The 23,378-nt window shown below is 43.9% G+C and overlaps 1 protein-coding gene across 1 annotated transcript in view; it reads left to right on the forward strand.

Moving 5' to 3' along the window:
• LOC124000012 (serine/threonine-protein kinase 32A-like) overlaps positions 1 to 23,378 on the forward strand; it is a 79,875-nt gene that overhangs the window by 20,206 nt on the left and 36,291 nt on the right. The window contains exon 5 of the mRNA XM_046306094.1: positions 14,472 to 14,645. Within this exon, the coding sequence (XP_046162050.1) occupies positions 14,472 to 14,645 (174 nt within the window). The remainder of the gene's footprint in view (positions 1 to 14,471; positions 14,646 to 23,378) is intronic.

The following is a 23,378-nucleotide window of genomic DNA, read 5'->3' on the forward strand; positions in this document are numbered from 1 at the left end:
CACTATCGATTCCCGGTAGAAACTGCTATTCCCCCTTCTCCAGGCCACTCCAGCTAAACCAACACGTTCCTTCATGAATATTCTGACTGGCTTTAGGAGGGGAAGCTGGCTGGATCATGCCACTACATTACAGAAAAATAAATAACATTACTTTTTCCCCCCATAAGTGGCCACAATGTAAAGTAAAATAAACTGATATTTCTCCTGCAGGAAACAAGGCAATTCATGTCCCTCTCCCTATGTAAGTGCTAGTGACAGCTCCCAGACGCTCTCACCTCGGCAGACTCCGATGAGCCAGGAGTATTTTCCCAACATCAGAAGGAGCTCTGTAGAGAGAAATAGAGAGCACTGCCCTGCAGAGCACATCACTACTGAGATGCTTAGATTCTCTTAGATCTGACTGGCAAGCCCTTCTAAACACATCTAACTCACCAGACAAGGTTTTAGTCCTCAGAATTTGTGGCAATCACTTCTTTGGTTCCATTATAAACTAGGTTTCCATCCAGATTTTCATGCGAATATTCTAGAATCTGCACAAAGAAAATATGCATGTGTTCCCACCAGTGGTGTTTCCACCAAATTGACTTGTTGCGATAAAAATCAGTGTGACGACATAATGCACACAAAATGTACCTTTTCGCTTAAGTTTTCATGTACTGAATACAAATCTAAAGTTCAATGTGTTCCCAACGCATTTTCAACTCTACCAAAAGTTTTGTCACAAAATCTGTTGCATTAAATAGAAAATGTGCCTACTCTGGTCTTGGCACGTTCGCTCTAGCTAAGTAGCCAACAGCTCGAGGATACAGTGCGTGTAGGCTGTGCGGGTAGGATAGTCTACATCACATATGTCAGAGTCAAGGCCCGCGGGCCACATCCGGCCCGCGAGAAGGTTTTTTACGGCCCCTGGGATGATCTTGATTTATTATTAGAACCGGCCCGCAGACCACAGCAAGCCGGCAGCCCGCAGATCTTTTACACGCACCAATACTACATTTCCCACAATGCAACGGTGACGCACCGAGCAGTAGGCTGCTTCATTTCAATATTTATTGGCACAGCAGTTGTCAGCATCACAGTAAAATTAACTTTCAGATACCCATCAAAAATGGCAAAACGGAAGGTGGACACTGAGAACCGGGGGCTTCAAACAAGGTGGGAGTCGGAGTATTTGTTCACGGAGGTAGCTGGAAAACCTGTGTGTCTTCTGTGTGGAGAAAGTGTGGCGGTACTGAAAGAGTATAATCTGAGACGACATTATGAAACGAAACACGCGGACAACAACAAGAATATGGACATGGAACAAAGGCTACAAAAGGCAGAGGAATTAAAACGAGGCCTCAAATCTCGACAGGCTCTGTTCAAAAAGCCAAATCACAAGGCCAGGCTGCTGTCAAGGCCAGTTTTATTTTGGCAGAAGAGATCGCTAAATCAGCCCGGCCATTTACGGAGGGGATTTCATCAAAAACTGCATGATTAAAGTTTGTGACGAAGTTTGCCCAGAAAAAAGGCAACTCTTTTTAAATGTGAGTCTGAGCAGAAACACCATTGCCGAGAGAGTAGACCAGTTGTCCATCAATCTAAAAGAGCAGCTTGTGAAAAAGGGAAAAGATTTCATTGCATATTCCTTGGCTGTGGATGAGAGCACCGACATTTCTGACATTGCCCAGTTGTCAATTTTCATCTGCGGAGTGGACTCCAGCCTAAGCGTGACAGAGGAGTTTTTGGCTTTACGTCCTATGCATGGCACAACTACGGGGCATGATTTGTATGAAGAGGTGTCAAGATGTGTAAATGAGATGGAGCTGCCTTGGGAAAAACTCGTGGGTTTGACAACCGACGGAGCACCTGCGATGTGTGGACACAGGAGCGGACTGGTGGTGAAGATACGGGAAAAGATGCAAGAGGAAAACGCAACAGGTGAGCTGACAGCTTATCATTGTATCATACACCAGGAAGCGTTGTGCGGTAAAGCCTTGAAAATGGAGCATGTAATGAGCATCATCACGCGCACAGTTAACTTTATCAGAGCCAAAGGTTTGAATCACCGCCAGTTCAAGGCATTTCTGACGGAGTTAGAAACGGAGCATGGTGATTTGCCTTATCACACAGAGGTGCGATGGCTAAGCCAGGGAAAGGTGCTTCAAAGATGTTTCGAGCTTCGTGAGGAGATTTGTCTGTTCTTGGACAGCAAAGGGAAAGACACAACACAACTCCGAGACGAAATGTTTCTGTGTGAAATGGCTTTTCTGTGTGACATTACGAGTCATCTGAATGCAATGAACTTGCAGCTGCAGGGTCGGGATCGTGTCATCTCTGATATGTACAGTACAGTGAAGGCATTTAAAACCAAACTGACTCTGTGGGAGACGCAGATGCGGAAAGGAAATTTGAGCCACTTTCCCAGCTGCCAGACCATGAAAGAGAAGCTCTCTACCAGTGCGTTCCCGAGCGCACAGTTGGCTGATAAAATAGGTATGCTTGCCGCTGACTTTCGACGCCGATTTGCTGACTTTGAAGCACAAAAAGCAGGTTGGAACTGCTCGGTAACCCATTTGCTGTTGACGTGGAAAGCTCACCACCAAACCTCCAAATGGAGTTGATTGACCTCCAATGCAATGATGCACTGAGGGCAAAATATGCGGCAGTGGGTGCTGCGGAGTTCGCCCGTTTCCTCCCGACACAATGCCCCAGCTGCGCATCCAGGCTGCTCAAACGTTGTCTATGTTTGGCAGCACATACCTGTGTGAACAACTGTTTTCTTTGATGAACTTGAACAAAACATCACACAGAAGTCGACTTACTGCTGAACACCTCCACTCAATTCTGAGGATTTCCTCAGCTCAGAGCCTTACCCCGAACATTGATGAACTTGTGGAAAAGATGGGACACCACCAAGTATCACCCTCAACCTCAAACAAGTGAACATTACTGTGCAATCACATATTTAGAGTTTTTACTCAGTTCAAGTTTAAAAGTTAAAGTTTAATATTTGTTTTCACTGCATGTTACTTCTCCTTAAACAAAGTGTTGTTTTTGATTAATAGATTTTTGCACTTTATTTTATTGTATTTCAATCCAATTATATTTTAAAAATATTTCAGTTGAGTGGATGATAGAAAATTGCTATTATTGTTTTTTTCTTTGAAGTAAATTTAGCCCACTTTTGCTAAAATAGAAAATATAGGCTACTGATGGTGCCTTGAATACCGGTTTCTTTCATTTAATGTTCATGTTATGGGGATTTTTATATAAAGGAAATTTGTCTTTTGTGTCTGTTGAAAATTAAAGATTACTGACAGAGCCATAAGAAAATATTGCTTTATTTATCTGATCATATTGGAATATATTTGTTAGGTTTTCAGTAGGTTCAATTAGGTTCACTAGACTATATGCGTCATTTAAAAAATTTTCAATGAACATTCGAACAGTCCGGCCCTCGGCTTGTAGCTACATTTTTTATTTGGCCCTCCGTCCATTTGACTTTGACACCCCTGGTCTACATGATGTGATTATTATGGATGAGAGCAGAATATATTTGTTTTTTCAATGGCACTCAAGCATCAATGATCATGTCACCAGAAAAGGATCCTCGATATTTATTGGAAAGGAGCGTCAAGATCACTGTGCACATTCACCACCTTGTGAAGTTCACCATGATTTATTTGATCTGTATCCTAATAAACTCGATGCTTTCCCGAGTCATAGTGGGAGGACCACACGCCATATAATTGTATTACTCCAAGTTTACTTCAATATGATGGTTATTATATCAATATTTTCCCATAGAGGCTTTTCCAGTTTCCACTGCCATTTCTCGCATACTTAATTAGTTACAGACGCACAAATATCATATCCCAAAGACACGCTGACCTCTCATCATTATTCACGATTTATTCAGTATTATTCGTAGTCGTGGTAGCATCCACATTCATGTAGAAGTGTTTAGAAACATATTATGTTCTTATTTACAATAAAAAATGACTGAAATGACACAACACATTATTTACCATTCATTTCTATTTTGCACCAATAATCTGGAACACAAACAGCAAATGGATCCAACAAATTTGTAAAGTCACAAGCTTGATGTAATATGTAATGCATATGGGACCAAATACTTCACTTTCTACTGCATTAACCTTTTACTGCATTGGGCTAATTTATGCTCGAACAGCGATATTCTTGGTGGTCTTTAACAAATCTACTATGAAATGAAAGTATATACTGTATCTCACTGATGGGCTTAAAAAAAGAAGACACCTGTACCATGTCAGATATATACACTGAACAACACTATAAATGCAACATGTAAAGTGTTGGTCCCATGTTTCATGTGCTGAAATAAAAGATCTGATTCATTCTCCATATGTACAAATATATTATTTATCTCAAATATTGTGCACAAATTTGTTTACGACCCTGTTGGAGAGTGTTTCTCCTTTGCCAAGATAATCCATTCACCGGACAGGTGTGGCAAGCTGATTAAACATTATGATCATTACACAGGTGCAGCTTTTGATGGGGACAATAAAAGGCCTCTCTAAAATGTGCAGTTTGGTCACAGAGCTGTTTCCAAAGAATGTAATGTTAATTTCTCTACCATAAGCCGCCTCCAATGTAATTTTTGATAATTTGGCAGTATGTCCAAATGACCTCACAACCGCAGACCACGTGTAACCACGCCAGCCCAGGACCTCCAAATCCGGCTTCTTCACATGTGGGATCATCTGAGACCAAACTGAGGAGTGTTTCTGTCTGTTATATAGTCCTTTTGTGGCAAAAACTCATTCTGATTGGCTGGGCCTGGCTCCTCAGTGGGGGGCCTGTTTCCCAAGTGGGTGTGCCTATGCCCTCCCAGGCCCACCCTTGAGTTTGCATCCCAATATTACACTTTATATACTGTATATTAAAGAAGACTGAAATATAACAAAACAGTTTGACATAGAAACACTGTAATTTTGTCGTAAAAAAATGTATTATCTTTATTAATGATGAAATGACGACATGTTATTAACATTCCACCCATGAGTCTAAAGAGGGCAATTTTGGTCATTGACTGCAGGAAAGGGCTACTGCACATATAAGTTCATTTGTGCCAGTACTTTTGGTCCCCTAAAAACGGGGGAACAATGTACAAAAAGTGCTGTAATTTCTAAACAGTTCAATTTCTGACAGTCTGCACTTTAACTTCCTAGTCATTGTACAATATCAAATCCCGAAGTGCTGGAGTACAAAGCCAAAACAACAGCAATTCAATTGAAACATTAAAAAACAAGGACATCCATGTGATTATTCTGCCACATGGCTTTGTTTCTTTTTTCAGACTTTTGTCCAACACTTTAAACTAATCCACTCTTACCTACAGTCACCCATGAGAAGACTGTCAGTGAGAGTATACAGTACAGCATCTGATGTTAATGTGATAGTTACATGTGTTTGATCTCAGGTGCTTTGACTTCCCTCGGTAGCTCTGTCAAACTATCCCCCAGCTCCCCAACATGTCAGACTGTCTCTTCAGAGGTACTTTAACATCTCACAACTGATTTCTTGACGTTTTAAAAGGGGAAATCTACAGTTCATACAATAACACAGCGGACACCCCACCACTGTTTCGGTGAACAGCTGAGTAATGGGGCTAGAGAAATGTAACCACTCTCAAATTTATAGACAGAGCTATGGTGCAAGGACTGACTATCCATAGGCTATACAGGATTTGTTTAGAATTACGTTGTTTACAAACAAAGGAATAAAACAAAACAATTTTTTTATGGAGTGTGACAGTTGAACTAAGCTCATGAGGCATTTATAATTTATATTCTTCAAGAATCAATGGCTATATACCATGCATTTTAGCAATCGCAGATTGCCGCTTTAAAGACTGCAGAGCTGCAGTGGCTCCCCGGAGTGAGTTCCTCTCCTCCTTAACTTTGGGTTGACAATTTCCTTCAGCCCTTCTCGTGACGGAACACTGGGGAACTTTGGTGACATCATGACACCATCGTCTGTGGGCCTAAGTTATCATCCTCTGTCTGTCTGTGTGATTTATGGGGCGCAGGATGCTCCCAACCATTCAGGAGCATCATACACTGGTTAGTGGGCGGCGCCATCTCTTCTCCAATTGTTTCTAAAAAATACTGTATGTTTATTAGAAAATACAGCCATTAATCTGCTCTGTTTTGCAGATGTCCCTCGTAGTCTTTGCCGAATTTACAACCCTGCATTTGTCATGTTTTGTCTTAGATTGTCTTGTCATTTTGCTTTTCCCTCTGTTCATTTTCCCCCCTGCTGGTCTTTTTAGGTTCGTTCCCCTTTTTCTCTCTCCCTTCCTCTCTCTCTTCTCTCTATCGTTCCGTTCCTGCTCCCAGCTGTTCCTATTCCCCTAATCAATCATTTAGTCTTCCCACACCTGTTCCTTATCTTTTCCCCTGATTAGAGTCCCTATTTCTTCCCTTGTTTTCCGTTCCTGTCCTGTCGGATCCTTGTCTTTTGTTCACCGTGCTGTGTCTGTGTATCGCCCTGTCGTGTCGTGTTTCCCTCAGATGCTGCGTGGAGAGCAGGTGTCTGAGTCTGCTAGGTTCAAGTGCCTTCCCGAGGCAACCTGCAGTTCTTGATCGAGTCTCCAGTCTGTTCTCGTCATTACGAGTGGAATTATGTCTTATGTTTGTAGAATTACTTTACTGGATTAAAGACTCTGTTTTCGCCAAGTCGCTTTTGGGTCCTCATTCACCTGCATGACAGAAGGATCCGACCAAAGAATGGACCCAGCGACTACAGACGTTCGTAACACTGCCGTCTAGATCCAAGGAGCCATGCTCGGCAGACACAAGCAGGAATTGTCTGCTGCTCGCCATGCCGTGGAGAACCTGTCCGCTCAGGTTTCCGACCTCTCTGGACAGTTCCAGAGTCTTCGTCTCGTGCCACCTGTTACTTCCTGGCCTGCCGAGCCTCCGGAACCTAGGGTTAATAACCCACCTTGCTACTCCGGGCAGCCGACGGAGTGCCGCTCCTTTCTCACCCAGTGTGATATTGTGTTCTCTCTCCAACCCAACACATACTCTAGCGAGAGAGCTCGGGTTGCTTACGTCATTTCACTCCTTACTGGCCGGGCTCGAGAGTGGGGCACAGCTATCTGGGAGGCAAGGGCTGATTGTTCAAACAATTACCAGAACTTTAAAGAGGAGATGATTCGGGTTTTTGACCGTTCAGTTTTTGGTAGGGAGGCTTCTAGGGCCCTGGCTTCCCTATGCCAAGGTGATCGATCCATAACGGATTACTCTATAGAGTTTCGCACTCTTGCTGCCTCTAGTGACTGGAACGAGCCGGCGCTGCTCGCTCGTTTTCTGGAGGGACTCCACGCAGTGGTCAAAGATGAGATTCTCTCTCGGGAGGTTCCTTCCAGTGTGGACTCTTTGATTGCTCTCGCCATCCGCATAGAACGATGGGTAGATCTTCGTCACCAAGCTCGTGGAGGAGAGCTCGCGTCAACGGTGTTTCCCTGCTCCGCATCGCAACCATCTCCCTCCTCTGGCTCAGAGACTGAGCCCATGCAGCTGGGAGGTATTCGCATCTCGACTAAGGAGAGGGAACGGAGGATCACCAACCGCCTGTGCCTCTATTGCGGATTTGATGGACATTTTGTCAATTCATGTCCAGTAAAAGGCCAGAGTTCATCAGTAAGCGGAGGGCTACTGGTGAGCGCTACTACTCAGGTCTCTTCATCTAGATCCTGTACTACTATGTCGGTCCATCTACGCTGGACCGGTTCGGGTGCTACATGCAGTGCCTTGATTGACTCGGGGGCTGAGGGTTGTTTCATGGACGAAGCATGGGCTCGGAAACATGACATTCCTTTCAGACAGTTAGACAAGCCTACGCCCATGTTTGCCTTAGAGGGTAGTCATCTTCCCAGTATCAGATTTGAGACACTACCTTTAACTCTCACAGTATCTGGTAACCACAGTGAGACTATTTCTTTTTTGATTTTTCGTTCACCTTTTACACCTGTTGTTTTGGGTCATCCCTGGCTAGTATGTCATAATCCTTCTATTAATTGGTCTAGTAATTCTATCCTATCCTGGAACGTTTCTTGTCATGTGAAGTGTTTAATGTCTGCCATCCCTCCCATTTCTTCTGTCCCCACTTCTCAGGAGGAACCTGGCGATTTGACAGGAGTGCCGGAGGAATATCATGATCTGCGCACGGTCTTCAGTCGGTCCCGAGCCAACTCCCTTCCTCCTCACCGGTCGTATGATTGTAGTATTGATCTCCTTCCGGGGACCACTCCTCCTCGGGGTAGACTATACTCTCTGTCGGCTCCCGAACGTAAGGCTCTCGAGGATTATTTATCTGTGTCTCTTGACGCCGGTACCATAGTGCCTTCTTCCTCTCCGGCCGGGGCGGGGTTCTTTTTGTTAAGAAAAAGGACGGTACTCTGCGCCCCTGCGTGGATTATCGAGGGCTGAATGACATAACGGTTAAGAATCGTTATCCGCTTCCCCTTATGTCATCAGCCTTCGAGATTCTGCAGGGAGCCAGGTGCTTTACTAAGTTGGACCTTCGTAACGCTTACCATCTCGTGCGCATCAGAGAGGGGGACGAGTGGAAAACGGCGTTTAACACTCCGTTAGGGCATTTTGAGTACCGGGTTCTGCCGTTTGGTCTCGCCAATGCGCCAGCTGTTTTTCAGGCATTAGTTAATGATGTTCTGAGAGACATGCTGAACATCTTTGTTTTTGTCTATCTTGACGATATCCTGATTTTTTCACCGTCACTCGAGATTCATGTTCAGCACGTTCGACGTGTTCTACAGCGCCTTTTAGAGAATTGTCTCTACGTGAAGGCTGAGAAGTGCTCTTTTCATGTCTCCTCCGTTACTTTTCTCGGTTCCGTTATTTCCGCTGAAGGCATTCAGATGGATTCCGCTAAGGTCCAAGCTGTCAGTGATTGGCCCGTTCCAAGGTCACGTGTCGAGTTGCAGCGCTTTTTAGGTTTCGCTAATTTCTATCGGCGTTTCATTCGTAATTTCGGTCAAGTTGCTGCCCCTCTCACAGCTCTTACTTCTGTCAAGACGTGTTTTAAGTGGTCCGGTTCCGCCCAGGGAGCTTTTGATCTTCTAAAAGAACGTTTTACGTCCGCTCCTATCCTCGTTACTCCTGACGTCACTAGACAATTCATTGTCGAGGTTGACGCTTCAGAGGTAGGCGTGGGAGCCATTCTATCCCAGCGCTTCCAGTCTGACGATAAGGTTCATCCTTGCGCTTATTTTTCTCATCGCCTGTCGCCATCTGAACGCAACTATGATGTGGGTAACCGCGAACTGCTCGCCATCCGCTTAGCCCTAGGCGAATGGCGACAGTGGTTGGAGGGGGCGACCGTTCCTTTTGTCGTTTGGACAGACCATAAGAACCTTGAGTACATCCGTTCTGCCAAACGACTTAATGCCCGTCAAGCTCGTTGGGCGTTGTTTTTCGCTCGTTTCGAGTTTGTGATTTCTTACCGTCCGGGTAGCAAAAACACCAAGCCTGATGCCTTATCCCGTCTGTTTAGTTCTTCTGTGGCTTCTACTGATCCCGAGGGGATTCTTCCTTATGGGCGTGTTGTCGGGTTGACAGTCTGGGGAATTGAAAGACAGGTTAAGCAAGCACTCACGCACACTGCGTCGCGCGCGCTTGTCCTAGTAACCTCCTTTTCGTTCCTGTTTCCACTCGTCTGGCTGTTCTTCAGTGGGCTCACTCTGCCAAGTTAGCTGGTCATCCCGGTGTTCGAGGCACTCTTGCGTCTATTCGCCAGCGCTTTTGGTGGCCGACTCAGGAGCGTGACACGCGCCGTTTCGTGGCTGCTTGTTCGGACTGCGCGCAGACTAAGTCGGGTAACTCTCCTCCTGCCGGTCGTCTCAGACCGCTCCCATTCCTTCTCGACCATGGTCTCACATCGCCCTAGACTTCATTACCGGTCTGCCTTTGTCTGCGGGGAAGACTGTGATTCTTACGGTTGTCGATAGGTTCTCTAAGGCGGCACATTTCATTCCCCTCGCTAAACTTCCTTCCGCTAAGGAGACGGCACAAGTCATCATCGAGAATGTGTTTAGAATTCATGGCCTCCCGTTAGACGCCGTTTCAGACAGAGGCCCGCAATTCACGTCACAGTTTTGGAGGGAGTTCTGTCGTTTGATTGGTGCGTCCGTCAGTCTCTCTTCCGGGTTTCATCCCCAGTCTAACGGTCAAGCAGAGAGGGCCAATCAGACGATTGGTCGCATACTACGCAGCCTTTCTTTCAGAAACCCTGCGTCTTGGGCAGAACAGCTCCCCTGGGCAGAATACGCTCACAACTCGCTTCCTTCGTCTGCTACCGGGTTATCTCCGTTTCAGAGTAGTCTGGGTTACCAGCCTCCTCTGTTCTCTTCCCAGCTTGCCGAGTCCAGCGTTCCCTCCGCTCAGCGTTTGTCCAACGTTGTGAGCGCACCTGGAGGAGGGTGAGGTCTGCACTTTGCCGTTACAGGGCACAGACTGTGAGAGCCGCCAATAAACGCAGGATTAAGAGTCCTAGGTATTGTTGCGGCCAGAGAGTGTGGCTTTCCACTCGCAACCTTCCTCTTACGACAGCTTCTCGTAAGTTGACTCCGCGGTTCATTGGTCCGTTCCGTGTCTCCCAGGTCGTCAATCCTGGCGCTGTGCGACTGCTTCTTCCGCGACATCTTCGTCGCGTCCATCCTGTCTTCCATGTCTCCTGTGTCAAGCCCTTTCTTCGCACCCCGTTCGTCTTCCCTCCCCCTCCCGTCCTTGTCGAGAGCGCACCTATTTACAAGGTACGTAGGATCATGGACATGCGTTCTCGGGGACGGGGTCACCAATACTTAGTGGATTGGGAGGGTTACGGTCCTGAGGAGAGGAGTTGGGTTCCGTCTCGGGACGTGCTGGACCGTTCACTCATTGATGATTTCCTCCGTTGCCGCCAGGATTCCTCCTCGAGTGCGCCAGGAGGCGCTCGGTGAGTGGGGGGGTACTGTCATGTTTTGTCTTAGATTGTCTTGTCATTTTGCTTTTCCCTCTGTTCATTTTCCCCCTGCTGGTCTTTTTAGGTTCGTTCCCCTTTTTCTCTCTCCCTTCCTCTCTCTCTTCTCTCTATCGTTCCGTTCCTGCTCCCAGCTGTTCCTATTCCCCTAATCAATCATTTAGTCTTCCCACACCTGTTCCTTATCTTTTCCCCTGATTAGAGTCCCTATTTCTTCCCTTGTTTTCCGTTCCTGTCCTGTCGGATCCTTGTCTTTTGTTCACCGTGCTGTGTCTGTGTATCGCCCTGTCGTGTCGTGTTTCCCTCAGATGCTGCGTGGAGAGCAGGTGTCTGAGTCTGCTAGGTTCAAGTGCCTTCCCGAGGCAACCTGCAGTTCTTGATCGAGTCTCCAGTCTGTTCTCGTCATTACGAGTGGAATTATGTCTTATGTTTGTAGAATTACTTTACTGGATTAAAGACTCTGTTTTCGCCAAGTCGCTTTTGGGTCCTCATTCACCTGCATGACAGCATTGCCCACGAGACACTGGGGCTTCACAGGCTCACCACAGAGCCTTTTTAAAATCTATGCATCTTAGAGGAGAAATAACCTACAGCAATGAACCTTTTAGGAGAAATACTCTATAGCAGTGAACCTTTTAGGAGAAATACCCTATAGCAGTGAACCTTTTAGGAGAAATACCCTATAGCAGTGAACCTTAAGGCATTGTCCCCTGAGGGAATGATGTTAGACAGCCACTCTGCAGCTCTGTGGCATCTATTCAGTAGGTAGTGTTCACTCTCTGTGTTATGCTTTCACTGTGTTACACTTACAGTGAGATCTCACCAAACACCAGTTAAGCTCTATTCTGCAATGACTATGACAGACCATAGACCAACAAGCCATTCTACCTGAGCTGCTGAGAGGACAAAGTGGTGAGTTTTCCCTGAAGGAAGCAAGCCCCCCTCCATCCTACACTTAGGGTTGGCAAGCTCCCCTCCATCCTACACTTAGGGTTGGCATGCTCCCCTCCATCCTACACTTAGTGTTGGCATGCTCCCCTCCATCCTACACTTAGGGTTGGCAAGCTCACCTCCATCCTACACTTAGGATTGGCAAGCTCCCCTCCATCCTACACTTAGGGTTGGCAAGCTCCCCTCCATCCTACACTTAGGGTTAGCAAGCCCCCTCCATCCTTCACTCTCTGGCCCTGAAGTCATTGACATGATGTCCTCCTACTGCAGCAAGCCCACCACCATCCTACACTCTCTGGCCCTGAAGTCATTGACATGATGTCCTCCTACTGCAGCAAGCCCACCACCATCCTACACTCTCTGGCCCTGAAGTCATTGACATGATGTCCTCCTACTGCAGCAAGCCCACCACCATCCTACACTCTCTGGCCCTGAAGTCATTGACATGATGTCCTCCTACTGCAGCAAGCCCACCACCATCCTACACTCTCTGGCCCTGAAGTCATTGACATGATGTCCTCCTACTGCAGCAAGCCCACCACCATCCTACACTCTCTGGCCCTGAAGTCATTGGCATGATGTCCTCCTACTGCAGCAAGCCCACCACCATCCTACACTCTCTGGCCCTGAAGTCATTGACATGATGTCCTCCTACTGCAGCAAGCCCACCACCATCCTACACTCTCTGGCCCTGAAGTCATTGACATGATGTCCTCCTACTGCAGCAAGCCCACCACCATCCTACACTCTCTGGCCCTGAAGTCATTGGCATGATGTCCTCCTACTGCAGCAAGCCCACCACCATCCTACACTCTCTGGCCCTGAAGTCATTGGCATGATGTCCTCCTACTGCAGCAAGCCCCCTCCATCCTTCACTCTCTGGCCCTGAAGTCATTGGCATGATGTCCTCCTACTGCAGCAAGCCCACCACCATCCTACACTGTCTGGCCCTGAAGTCATTCACATGATGTCCTCCTACTGCAGCATTCCCACCACCATCCTTAGTTGGATGCCAGCCAATGATTGGTATTATTCACGGAGGAAGTAAAGGCATGGAAGCACTAATAAACCTTTCACTTCCATTGACAGGTGACAAGATAGTGTATGGATGGATCGCTGACGTAAATGACTACACTGAACTTCAAACAAGTAGATAAGAAACTCCTGTGGAACCTAACAGAATGTTCAGAATGAAAGTGTAAAGTTGCCTTCGATCTGTGTTGATTATCTTGGAGATTCACTGTAGGCTAGTCAAGCAAGGAAGGTCTTGAGCGAAATACTTTCCCCACAAATGATTTTACAGTGCCATAGACTCATTATCCAGCCATTCAAAGGGAGAAAGTACAAATCACAGTGGGAATTCCGTCATGTGAAATCAATGGGGAGTAGTGGAACAGGCAAGGTCTGATGTGGCAGGCCTGCTGTGTCACTCCGCTGCATGAATGCTAGATGGATGGAGCCCTTGATAGATGGATGGAGCCCTTGATAGATGGATGTGCTCTGTCATACCACACCTGACATAAAGCTTCTTCTTTCGATGGAACAGTTCTATCAGTGTGTTTGAGTGGTGTTTCCATCACTAGCCACTAATGAATAGCCTTTTCTGGGAATTAGTTTGGGCTTTGTGAGAGCTCACTGGCACCGTACGTGTCATAAGGGGATATTCTGCTGGCTTTTGCATCAGGTAGTCGTGACGATTGCAGCGCTGTCTTTTAGCCTTGATAATTTAACCCTCCACTTTCATTACATGCCTCACACTAAATTTGAATAGAACTGGTTCACATGTTGTATATTGGCAAACCAAAGTAATTGCTTTGAATAGATGTTGGTGTGTTGGTTTCTTCTATTTTGTGTTATTTATTTATACTTTTTTTAACCTTTATTTAACTAGGCAAGTCAGTTAAGAACAAATTATTATTTTCAATGACAGCCCAGGAACAGTGGGTTAACTGCCTTGTTCAGGGGCAGAACGACAGATTTGTACCTTGTCAGCTCGGCAATTCGATCTTTCAACCTTTCAGTTATAAGTCCAACACTCTAACCACTAGGCTACCTGTCGCCCCGAGGCAAGTTGCATAAGAGTCACATTACAGCAATTTGGTTTCTGACTCCCAATACAATATCATAATATCAAACCTTGTAAGCTGAAATGTAAGAAATATGGGACGTCATAGGCTGATATTCTTCTTCTTCTCCCTTCCCCTCCTCCTCATCTTCCTTCTCCACAACCCCGTCCTCCACATCTTCCTCCTCCACCTCTTCATCCTCCTCCACATCTTCATCTTCTGCCTCCTCTTCTTTCACACCCTCCTCCTCCCTCTCCTCCTCCTCCCCCATCTCCACAAGCCCGTCCTCCACATATCCCTCCTCCACCACCTCTTTCACCTCTTCATCATCCTCCTCCTCCTCCTCCACATCTTCCTCTTCCGCCTCCTCCACCTCTTCTTTCACCCCCCCCTCCTCCTCCTCCTCCCTCTCCTCCTCCTCCTCGTCCTCCTCTCTTGTAGGTACTCGTTCCAGGATGAAGAGGACATGTTCATGGTAGTGGATCTGTTGCTTGGAGGAGACCTGCGCTACCACCTCCAGCAGAACGTTCACTTCTCAGAGAGCACTGTCAAGCTGTACGTCTGTGAGAACGCCCTGGCGCTGGGCTACCTCCGCAGCAAACGCATCATCCACAGGTGAGTGGGAGAGACACTTTCATCATCATCATCCACATCCACAGAGAAGTTATTTTTTTACAACCAAATCTTCTTTTTTTTTTTTTTACAACCAAACCTTTATGTAAATGGCATGTTATAGAAGGGTCCAGACAATTTATGAGATTTCACATTTTATAGAAACAGTCCAAAGAGCAAATCACTTCCTCTTCCTCATTGTGTAGTATGAGGGCCCCAAAACACATGAACAAAGGCTCCAAAAACACACAGATACGATCTTTTAGAAACGGCGATGCTCTTCGTATAGTGATGCAGGTCTTCAGATGTTGTACACAGGAAAATGTGTTATTCCAAACTTTATCCACAATGTTACATTCCCTTTTGCTCAACACGAGACGTTTCCCCTATCCAGCTGTTAGATTTTCTGTGTAGCCTGCTGCTACAGGTACCTGCTGTCGTAGCGCATGTGGAATCAGATTATATCAAAAAGGGTCAATCAGAGCTAATGAAACAGGATTTTATTGAGCTCATCAACACCCTGAAAGGCTCCGGCCCCGTGCCATCGCTGGGTCGCAGCTGCGAAAAGTTCAGCAGACTCATAGCACTTCATATCTGGTTGAAAGACAGCTGCCACTCATAACTGGTATTGACTATTCAAACACTTTTGTAAACAAAGATGCTCTAAAGAGATGATGGACTCCACCCAAGCCATCTAGTATCCTGGACCCTCTCGACACATTTCAAGGCTGCGTTAAGATTTTTACAGTCCAAGCACCACTCAGGTAATATCTCCCATCCTTTCTGAGCATTACTGTCGTACTGTTGTCTATACTGCCAGGGGTCAGTTGTAATATTGTACTCATTCAATTGTACTCCACTCTTAGATCTGCTATTTTTAGCTCAAAAGAGAAGCCCACTGTGGTCTGCTCACCCAGTGTTATTAGTTTTTAAATGTAATACCCACTCGGTTTCAAATCACATAGAGGACTTGAGTTGATGCATGATAGCAACCAAAGCCCATGCAAGTCAGTTAATAACATTCCATCATTGGTTACTCTGGGAATTCCTAATATTGACATTGGTTGCAGTCGTTCCTCTATTACTAATAGAGTAGACCAAATGGGGGAGTTCTATGCAACCTTATAGCCATATCAACTATATCAATATCAGCCATCAGAAAGAATCTGCAACTGCCTATTGAACGTAGTTTGTTTGAGTCGGAGACTCCATGTGATTTTAAAATCCATAAAGGACTTGGATTGATCCATCTGAACATTAGGAGCTTACTTCCTAAACTGGATTACATCGAGATATGGGCTATGCAGACAAATCTGGACATTCTGGGACTCTGTTATTAATATTTAGGGTTATAATGTGTTCAGAACCGATAGACAGGGTAGAGTTGGTGGCCATTCTTATTAAAAATCATTTCGCTGTCTCTTTAACGAAATCCATTTCCCTTATCAAAAGCTTTGAGCTCTCTTTCAACCTTTGTTTGGGGAAAAATGTACCCATAACTGTCATAGGGGGTCTACCGTCCTCCCTCTGCTAACCTTTGTGTACTCGAGGAGTTAACTAGTTTGTTGTTTTCTTATACTAAATCAGAAGTTATTATCCTGGGTGACCTAAATTAGGATTGGGAAATGCAGGCTTCAGACAATCTAAAAAGACATGTGTAATGATTTAAACTTAACCCAGCTGGTGACTAAGCCTACACGGCCCAACTCTAAAGAGCCTTAAAAGTAAACTCTGATTGATCTTATTTCAACAAATACACCAGAGGAAAATACTGGTGACTTCACCCCAGATATTAGTGAACATTGCCCAGTTCTTTGTGTTAGAGATGTAAGAATACAACAATCTAAGTCTAGTGACATCACAAGGAGGAACTTTAAAAACTTCAGTGAACAGGCTTTTTTTACATGATCTTTATTTTAGTGACCTTGATTGTATTTCAGCTGTCCCTGAACCTGATGTAGCTTTCAGCCTTTTTACAGATGTCTTCAATACTATTGTGGATAATCATGCTCCCTTCAGAAAATGAAGGGTTAAAGGTAGATCGAATGCCTGGTGCACTCCGGAAATATTATGTAACCGCTCTTCTGGATTGTAATTGAAACCTGGCGAAATTCTGGAAAAATGTCAAATCCCTGAAGGGTTCTACTTCCTTCTTTCTGCCACAACAAATTAATTCAGACATGGGCCTCGTTCCGGGAAAATCTTTTTTGCATCATTGATGTATTTAATCACCATTTTATTTCAGCAGGCTACCTCTTTGAAATAATATAAGCTTATTCACAATGATATTGTGTCACGTTCTGACCTTAGATCTTTTGTCATGTCGTTGTTTTAGTATGGTCAGGGTGTGAGTTGGGTGGGTTGTCTATGTTCCTTTTTCTATGTGGTGTTTTTGTGTTTGGCCTGGTATGGTTCCCAATCAGAGGCAGGTGTCGCTAGTTGTCTCTGATTGAGAATTATACTTAGGTAACCTTTTCCCACCTGTGTGGTGTAGGTGATTATTTTCTGTTCAGTTTAGGCCTGGGCATAGCACTATTACAGCAACCGCTTTAGTTGTTAATGATCTTGTCAATTCCTTAGACACTAAAATGAAATGCGCTGCTTTGTTTGAGAACCTGTCAAAAACTTTTGATACTGTTGATCATGCTACTTTATTGAATAAGTTGTCCTCGATATGCCTGAGCTCTGATGCCTGTTCGTGGTTTCATGATTATCTTAGTGACATAACTCAGGTCATCGTGATTGATGAGGTTAAGTCAGAATTTCTTGAAGTACAGTGCCTTCAGACAGTATTCAGACCTTGACTTTTTGCACATTTTGTTACATTACAACCTTCTAAAATTGATTAAAATTGTTTTCTCCCCCTCACCAGTCTACATACACAACCCCATAATGACAAAGCAAAAAACTGCTAATGTATTTAAAAAAAACAGAAATATCTCATTTAGATAAGTATTCAGATCCTTTACTCAGTACTTTGTTGAAGCACCTTTGGCAGCATCGAGTGTTCTTGGATTTGATGCTACAAGCTTGACACACCTGTATTTGGGGAGTTTCTCCCATTCTTCTCTGCAGATCCACTCAAGCTCTGTCAGGTTGGATGGGGAGCATTGCTGCACGGCTATTTTCAGGTTTCTCCAGAGATGTTTGATCAGGTTCAAGTCTGGGCTCTGGCTGGGCCACTCAAGGACATTCAGAGACTTGTCCTGAATCCACTCATGCATTGACCTGTTGGAAGGTGAACCTTCGCCCCAGTCTGAGGTCCTGAGCGCTCTGGAGCAGGTTTTCATCAAAGATCTCTCTGTACTTTGCTCCGATCATCTTTGCCTCGATCCTGATCCTCTTACAATGAGGATGAGGAAGTGATTTTCTGTTTGGAGTATATTTCTCAAAAACATGTAAAATCACAAAAAAAGGTGTCTGGACCCTTCTTCAACATGTCATTTACAACATAAATTGAGATTTGGTTGTAAAAAATAAAACTTCTCCTTTAAGAGAGACTGATCAGAGCTGGGCGGTACTCACAGCAGCTGCAGCTCCTAGAGGACATAGTGTCCTCCAATGTCCTTTCAGACTAGCCAGCAGGCTTAATTCATAATTTTCAAATTGATTTTCAAAACTCATGAGTTGAAATTTGAATTGATTTGACCACATCACACAGGATGTAGAAATTTAATTTGAGTTTGAGTGACAGGAAGTAGAATTTAATTTGGTGCAATTCATTGAAATTCCACACAGTCATAGGCCTTTTCTCAATTCGATTTGCTCAACTTCTTCATCCTCTCTCCTCTGTTCCCTCTGGCCTTTTGAAAAAGGTCAAAAAGGAGGCAAGGAGAAGGAAAGGGGACGTAAATGTGCTTGAATTGGAAGCACCTCAGTGGTGATTTTTACATGTACATCTTGCTAGGGCAAAAAAAGTGGGATGCATTCCCTGCAAAACCACTACACAACACTAAACAATACACAAATTGCATTGTCTACATAAATCTGTCCCAACAACAGAGTCCCAAAAGCAGTCCATACACCTTACCACTGCTATACCTGGCTGTGGATTCTAGTCTGGCAGCGAAACAGTTAATTCAGCCTCATTTACTGCCTTTAAAAAAAATATAGCTGATAAAGCTGACTTGGTTAAAACTACTTAAGGTATAGGGGGCAGCATTTTCACTTTTGGATAAATAGCGTGCCCAATTTCAACTTCATGCTACTCATGCCAAGAATATAACATATGCATATTATTAGTAGATTTGGATAGAAAACACTCTGAAGTTTCTAAAACTGTTTGAAATTATGTCTGTGAGTATAACAGAACTTATGTAGCAGGCAAAACCCCGAGGACTAACCGTTCAGATTTTTTTGGGGGCGGGGGGTCTCTGTCTGTTTAGTGAGCTCTCATTGGGAAACAATATTTCTTAGGAACTTGTTTTCAGTTCCTACCGCTTCCACTGGATGTCACCAGTCTTTGGAATTTGGTTGAGGTTATTCCTGTGTGCAAGGAAGAAGTACAGCCATCTAGGAACTGCGTAACACTGTTGAGAGTTGCGCAAGACTTGAAAAGTAGCTTGGTTAGTTGTCTTCCTGTATTGAGCACAGATAGACCAGTCTTCAATTTGATCGATTATTAACGTTTAAAAATACCTAAGGTTGTATTACAAAAGTAGTTTGAAATGTTTTGGCAAAGTTTACAGGCATCTTTTGAAATATTTTGTAGTGACGTTGCGTGATTTGGAAGCTGTTTTTGCTTTTTTCTGGATCAAACGCGCCAAATAAATGGACATTTTGGATATATATTGTAACAGTTTTGACTTGAGGTTATTATTTATAGGGGTGCCAGGTAGGTTGTGCCTTCCAGAGAAAACATTGGTTTCTCCTTTTGGTTTGGGAGGGAATGAGTCCCATCTGGTCTGTCAAGTCTACACCAATAAAGGACTTATGTAAAAGGCAGGATGGAAATAAACTTTTCATAAACCCTTAAAACATTGAAAAGAACTTCAAAAACAACTATATTATTTTGCGTGGGTTGTATTAGCAACAATGATTACACACACATATAATAATATCACAATGAGTTCTGGTTCTTCTAGAAATGTCCTGTACCTCGGGCCTAAAAAGAGTCCAGCCCGGTAAAGGAGTTCAGGGAACTCCCGTGACCTTAGTCGCAATGTTTGTCCGTTCATTCAAGTGTAGCGTAAACCCAGTATTAATCATACAATCAATATAACAATTATTTTACCAGAGAACTTTAAAGCGTATCAACTCTTACTAAGTCCTCAACTACAACTAACTACATAAATCATCACAGTATACATCACATCAAAACAAATGAAATACCGTATACAAAAAGGTTGTAGTCAGTCGGTCAGTCATACAATCCAATCCGCTAACAGATCTCCAGTGGAGAAAGGCCACGAAGAACAGAGAGGTGTAGTCCACGGACGCAGAGAGTGGATCCGATCCTGGGTAAACTCTATTAGGCTACAAAACAAACGGAATAGAGAAGCTTCGGAACGAACTGAGGGTTGAACACATCCATCCATTCACGTCTCCATCACAACGCCACTTTTGGCTATTTAATTGGGAATTAAAGGGAAAGCGTCCTATTGGAAGGAGAAGCACTGAGACGTTCAGAAAAATTCAGGGCCGTCACAATATGGAAGGAATTAATCGAACAGAAGGACCAATTGTGATGTTTATGGGACATATTGGAGTGCCAACAAAAAGTTTGTCAAAGGTAAGGCATGTTTTATATTTCATTTCTGCGTTTTGTGTAGTGCCTGCAGGGTTGAAATATGCTACCCTCTTTGTTTACTGGTGTACTATCATCAGATAATAGCTTCTTATGCTTTGGCCGAAAAGCCTTTTTAAAATCTGACATGTTGGCTGGATTCACAACGAGTGTAGCTTTAATTTAGTATCTTACATGTGTGATTTAATGAAAGTTTGCTTTTTAAATCATTCTATTTGAATTTGCCGAGTTGCATTTTCCCTGGCTTTTGGCCAAGTGGGACGCAAGCGTCCCCTATACCATAACAAATGTGGTTTCTACAGACAATTGAGATGTACAAAATATGGCATAAGTGGATGACAAGTAGATGAGGCAATCCGTAATTCCGATTAAGACATTAACGAGCGAGCAAGGATGGACATCTCAATATAACTATTTGTTCAGCACTTTTGAAATGTACAGCAACAGAATTCATAACATGGGCCGTTCTTACAGAGTTCGCCTTGTACACCAAGTCAGAATCATAGGGTAAATAAAAGGGGCATTATAAGCAGACAAAGAAAGCTCTTACACTATTCAATGACTACATTTCTCGAAAACACCACCAAGTCAGAACATTAGGCGAAATTAAGAGGTGAAAATAGACCAAATTATTAGGGTGAGGCAAATGGGCTACTAACAGCTTACTACACAACAAACACTTAGTATGACTTTCTTAGCTACAGTATACATATCTTCCTGGCATATTACATAATTTATGCAGCAGCATACAATACATTTTTGGACTCACCTTGTTGTGCTCACTTGAACAGGAAGGTAGCGTGGCGGTCCTACTTGGGCAAATTTCGTCGTCAAACTTTGTCATCAAAGTCATCAAAGTCTTGCGTTCTCTGGATTTATGGTGCTTTCAAGACAACTGGGAACTAAAAAAAAAGGTTGAATCATGATGACATCGGTGATCTTCAGGTCGTAGCTCTAGTAAGAGGCCGGCGTTCCCAATTTACAATTCTGAGTTGGATGACATTTCTAAACGTATTTTCCCAGTTGTAGCTCATTTTTTCCTAAGGTCCCAGTTGTCTTAAACTCACAGTTAGCCACTGATTCCTTCCAAACCACTCATTGTTGAATTTGCGATTTCCAAATTGTTGTGTAATGTTTATATCCAATGGCCAATGAGCACCGATATGTTTTATCTGTAATTTATCTTCATTATTTATCTTCATATGACAAGGATTAAAAAGGATTTGCCAGTAGATTGTCAACTTCATTCATGATGATGACTGCTAGCTAAGATTTTGAAAGTATGATGTTGACAGTCCAATCAAAGCTACTGTAGATATAATGTGATTTGTCATAATTCTATCTGTGGCCAATGACCTTGAGCCTTGGATTGGCACTTCTAATGTAACTCTATGGCAGCACCCAAGCAGCAAATATTTTCAAAGTCTACCCTTAGGTGACGTAGTGTCCCCATGAGTGACAGATCACTGAGCCAATCATGGCTCAACGCACCGTGTTTTCTGCCCGCTTGCCCCACCACCACAGAAAGCACTGAGCTAGGCTGAAACACCGCATTTTGGAGCTCCCTTACTCAGGAAAACAAAAAAAGAAAACAAAGAATATATACATTTTCCCTGGAAATAATGTTCATATACTCTTTAATCCTTAGTACTTAGAATAGCCAATTATATTTCCACCAACCATTTAATTTGTTTGCCTTATTTATCAAGCCCTCAGTGTTAACTTTAGGGTTAAACTAATGTAAGTGAAATGTAGTAATGTCCCCATATTGAACAACACGTAAATGATTAATGAAACATAATAACTTAGAATATTCACATACAGGTTTTTGTTTTCCTTGATCATACATTTTTGTAGTTTTTCCTGATAATCAATTGTAGATTACACATCATTTAGAATTTCACTGAATCCATTTCTATTTCCTTACAATTCCAATTCTGTATGCTGTTTACTATATAAAATTAAAACGTAATTAAAATTCAAGAACTAAATTGGAGTTTACGAGGCACCCTCAATTCAATTATGAATTGAGCCCAACACTGTGAGCTGCCAGTCCTGGATACCTGCTGCATTAGATGGTGCACCTCCAAATACTGTGTTAATCAAGGACAAAGGGACGTGAAAGTAGCTACACCTGACACAACAGTTTACAGTGAGCGGCTGACTATTTTCTTTATGATATGTCTAAACTCTGTCTAGGCCCAAAAACATAGACTCCTTATTCAATCTTGGAATGCACATAAGTGCTTTTTAGGCACAAGTATATGCTGCCATGCCAAAGCCCCCGACGTCCACGGCCGACCGCCAAAATACATAGATGGCTACCACCCAACAGCATCCCTCAAGCTCCTTTAAGTAACTGACGAATGAATTGACTGTCCTGTCATTCATCGTGACAAATTGGATTGACCTGAAAGACCTTCAATTGTGAAGGTCAGGTCAGCCTGGAGAAAGTGAGGGGTTGACTTGATGATAAGTCAAGAGACACGAACACGCCAACACACACTCCAGGCAGAGGTGGCCCTATAGACCTTCCTCAGGTTGTATGATAGCCCTCTACCTGTGTGCAGGGGAACAGGATAATAATGATGGCGAATGACCTTATCAGACCTGGACAAATGGGAGGCTTCAGGGTTCCAGAGTGCTAATTAATCACATGCAGGATAACAAATGGCACTATTTAGTGGTAGGCCTTAAAGGGACAATCTACAGTAGCAACATCCATTTTTTTGGACTTAAACATGTATTATATGTAACCATTGATTCTTGAAGAATATATCTTAGAAATGCCTCATGAGTGCTGAAACCACTGCAGGTGTCACGCCTTGGTCATTGTATTTTGTGTTTTTGTTATATGTTTGGGTAGGCCAGGGTGTGACATGGGTTTATTATGTTGTATTCGTATTGGGGTTTGTATTATTTGGGATCGCGGCCGATTAGGGGTGTTGTTAGGCGTGGCTGCCTGAGGCGATTCTCAATCAGAATCAGGT

This window comes from Oncorhynchus gorbuscha, linkage group LG16 (assembly GCF_021184085.1).
Source record: "Oncorhynchus gorbuscha isolate QuinsamMale2020 ecotype Even-year linkage group LG16, OgorEven_v1.0, whole genome shotgun sequence".
Taxonomy (NCBI): domain Eukaryota; kingdom Metazoa; phylum Chordata; class Actinopteri; order Salmoniformes; family Salmonidae; genus Oncorhynchus; species Oncorhynchus gorbuscha.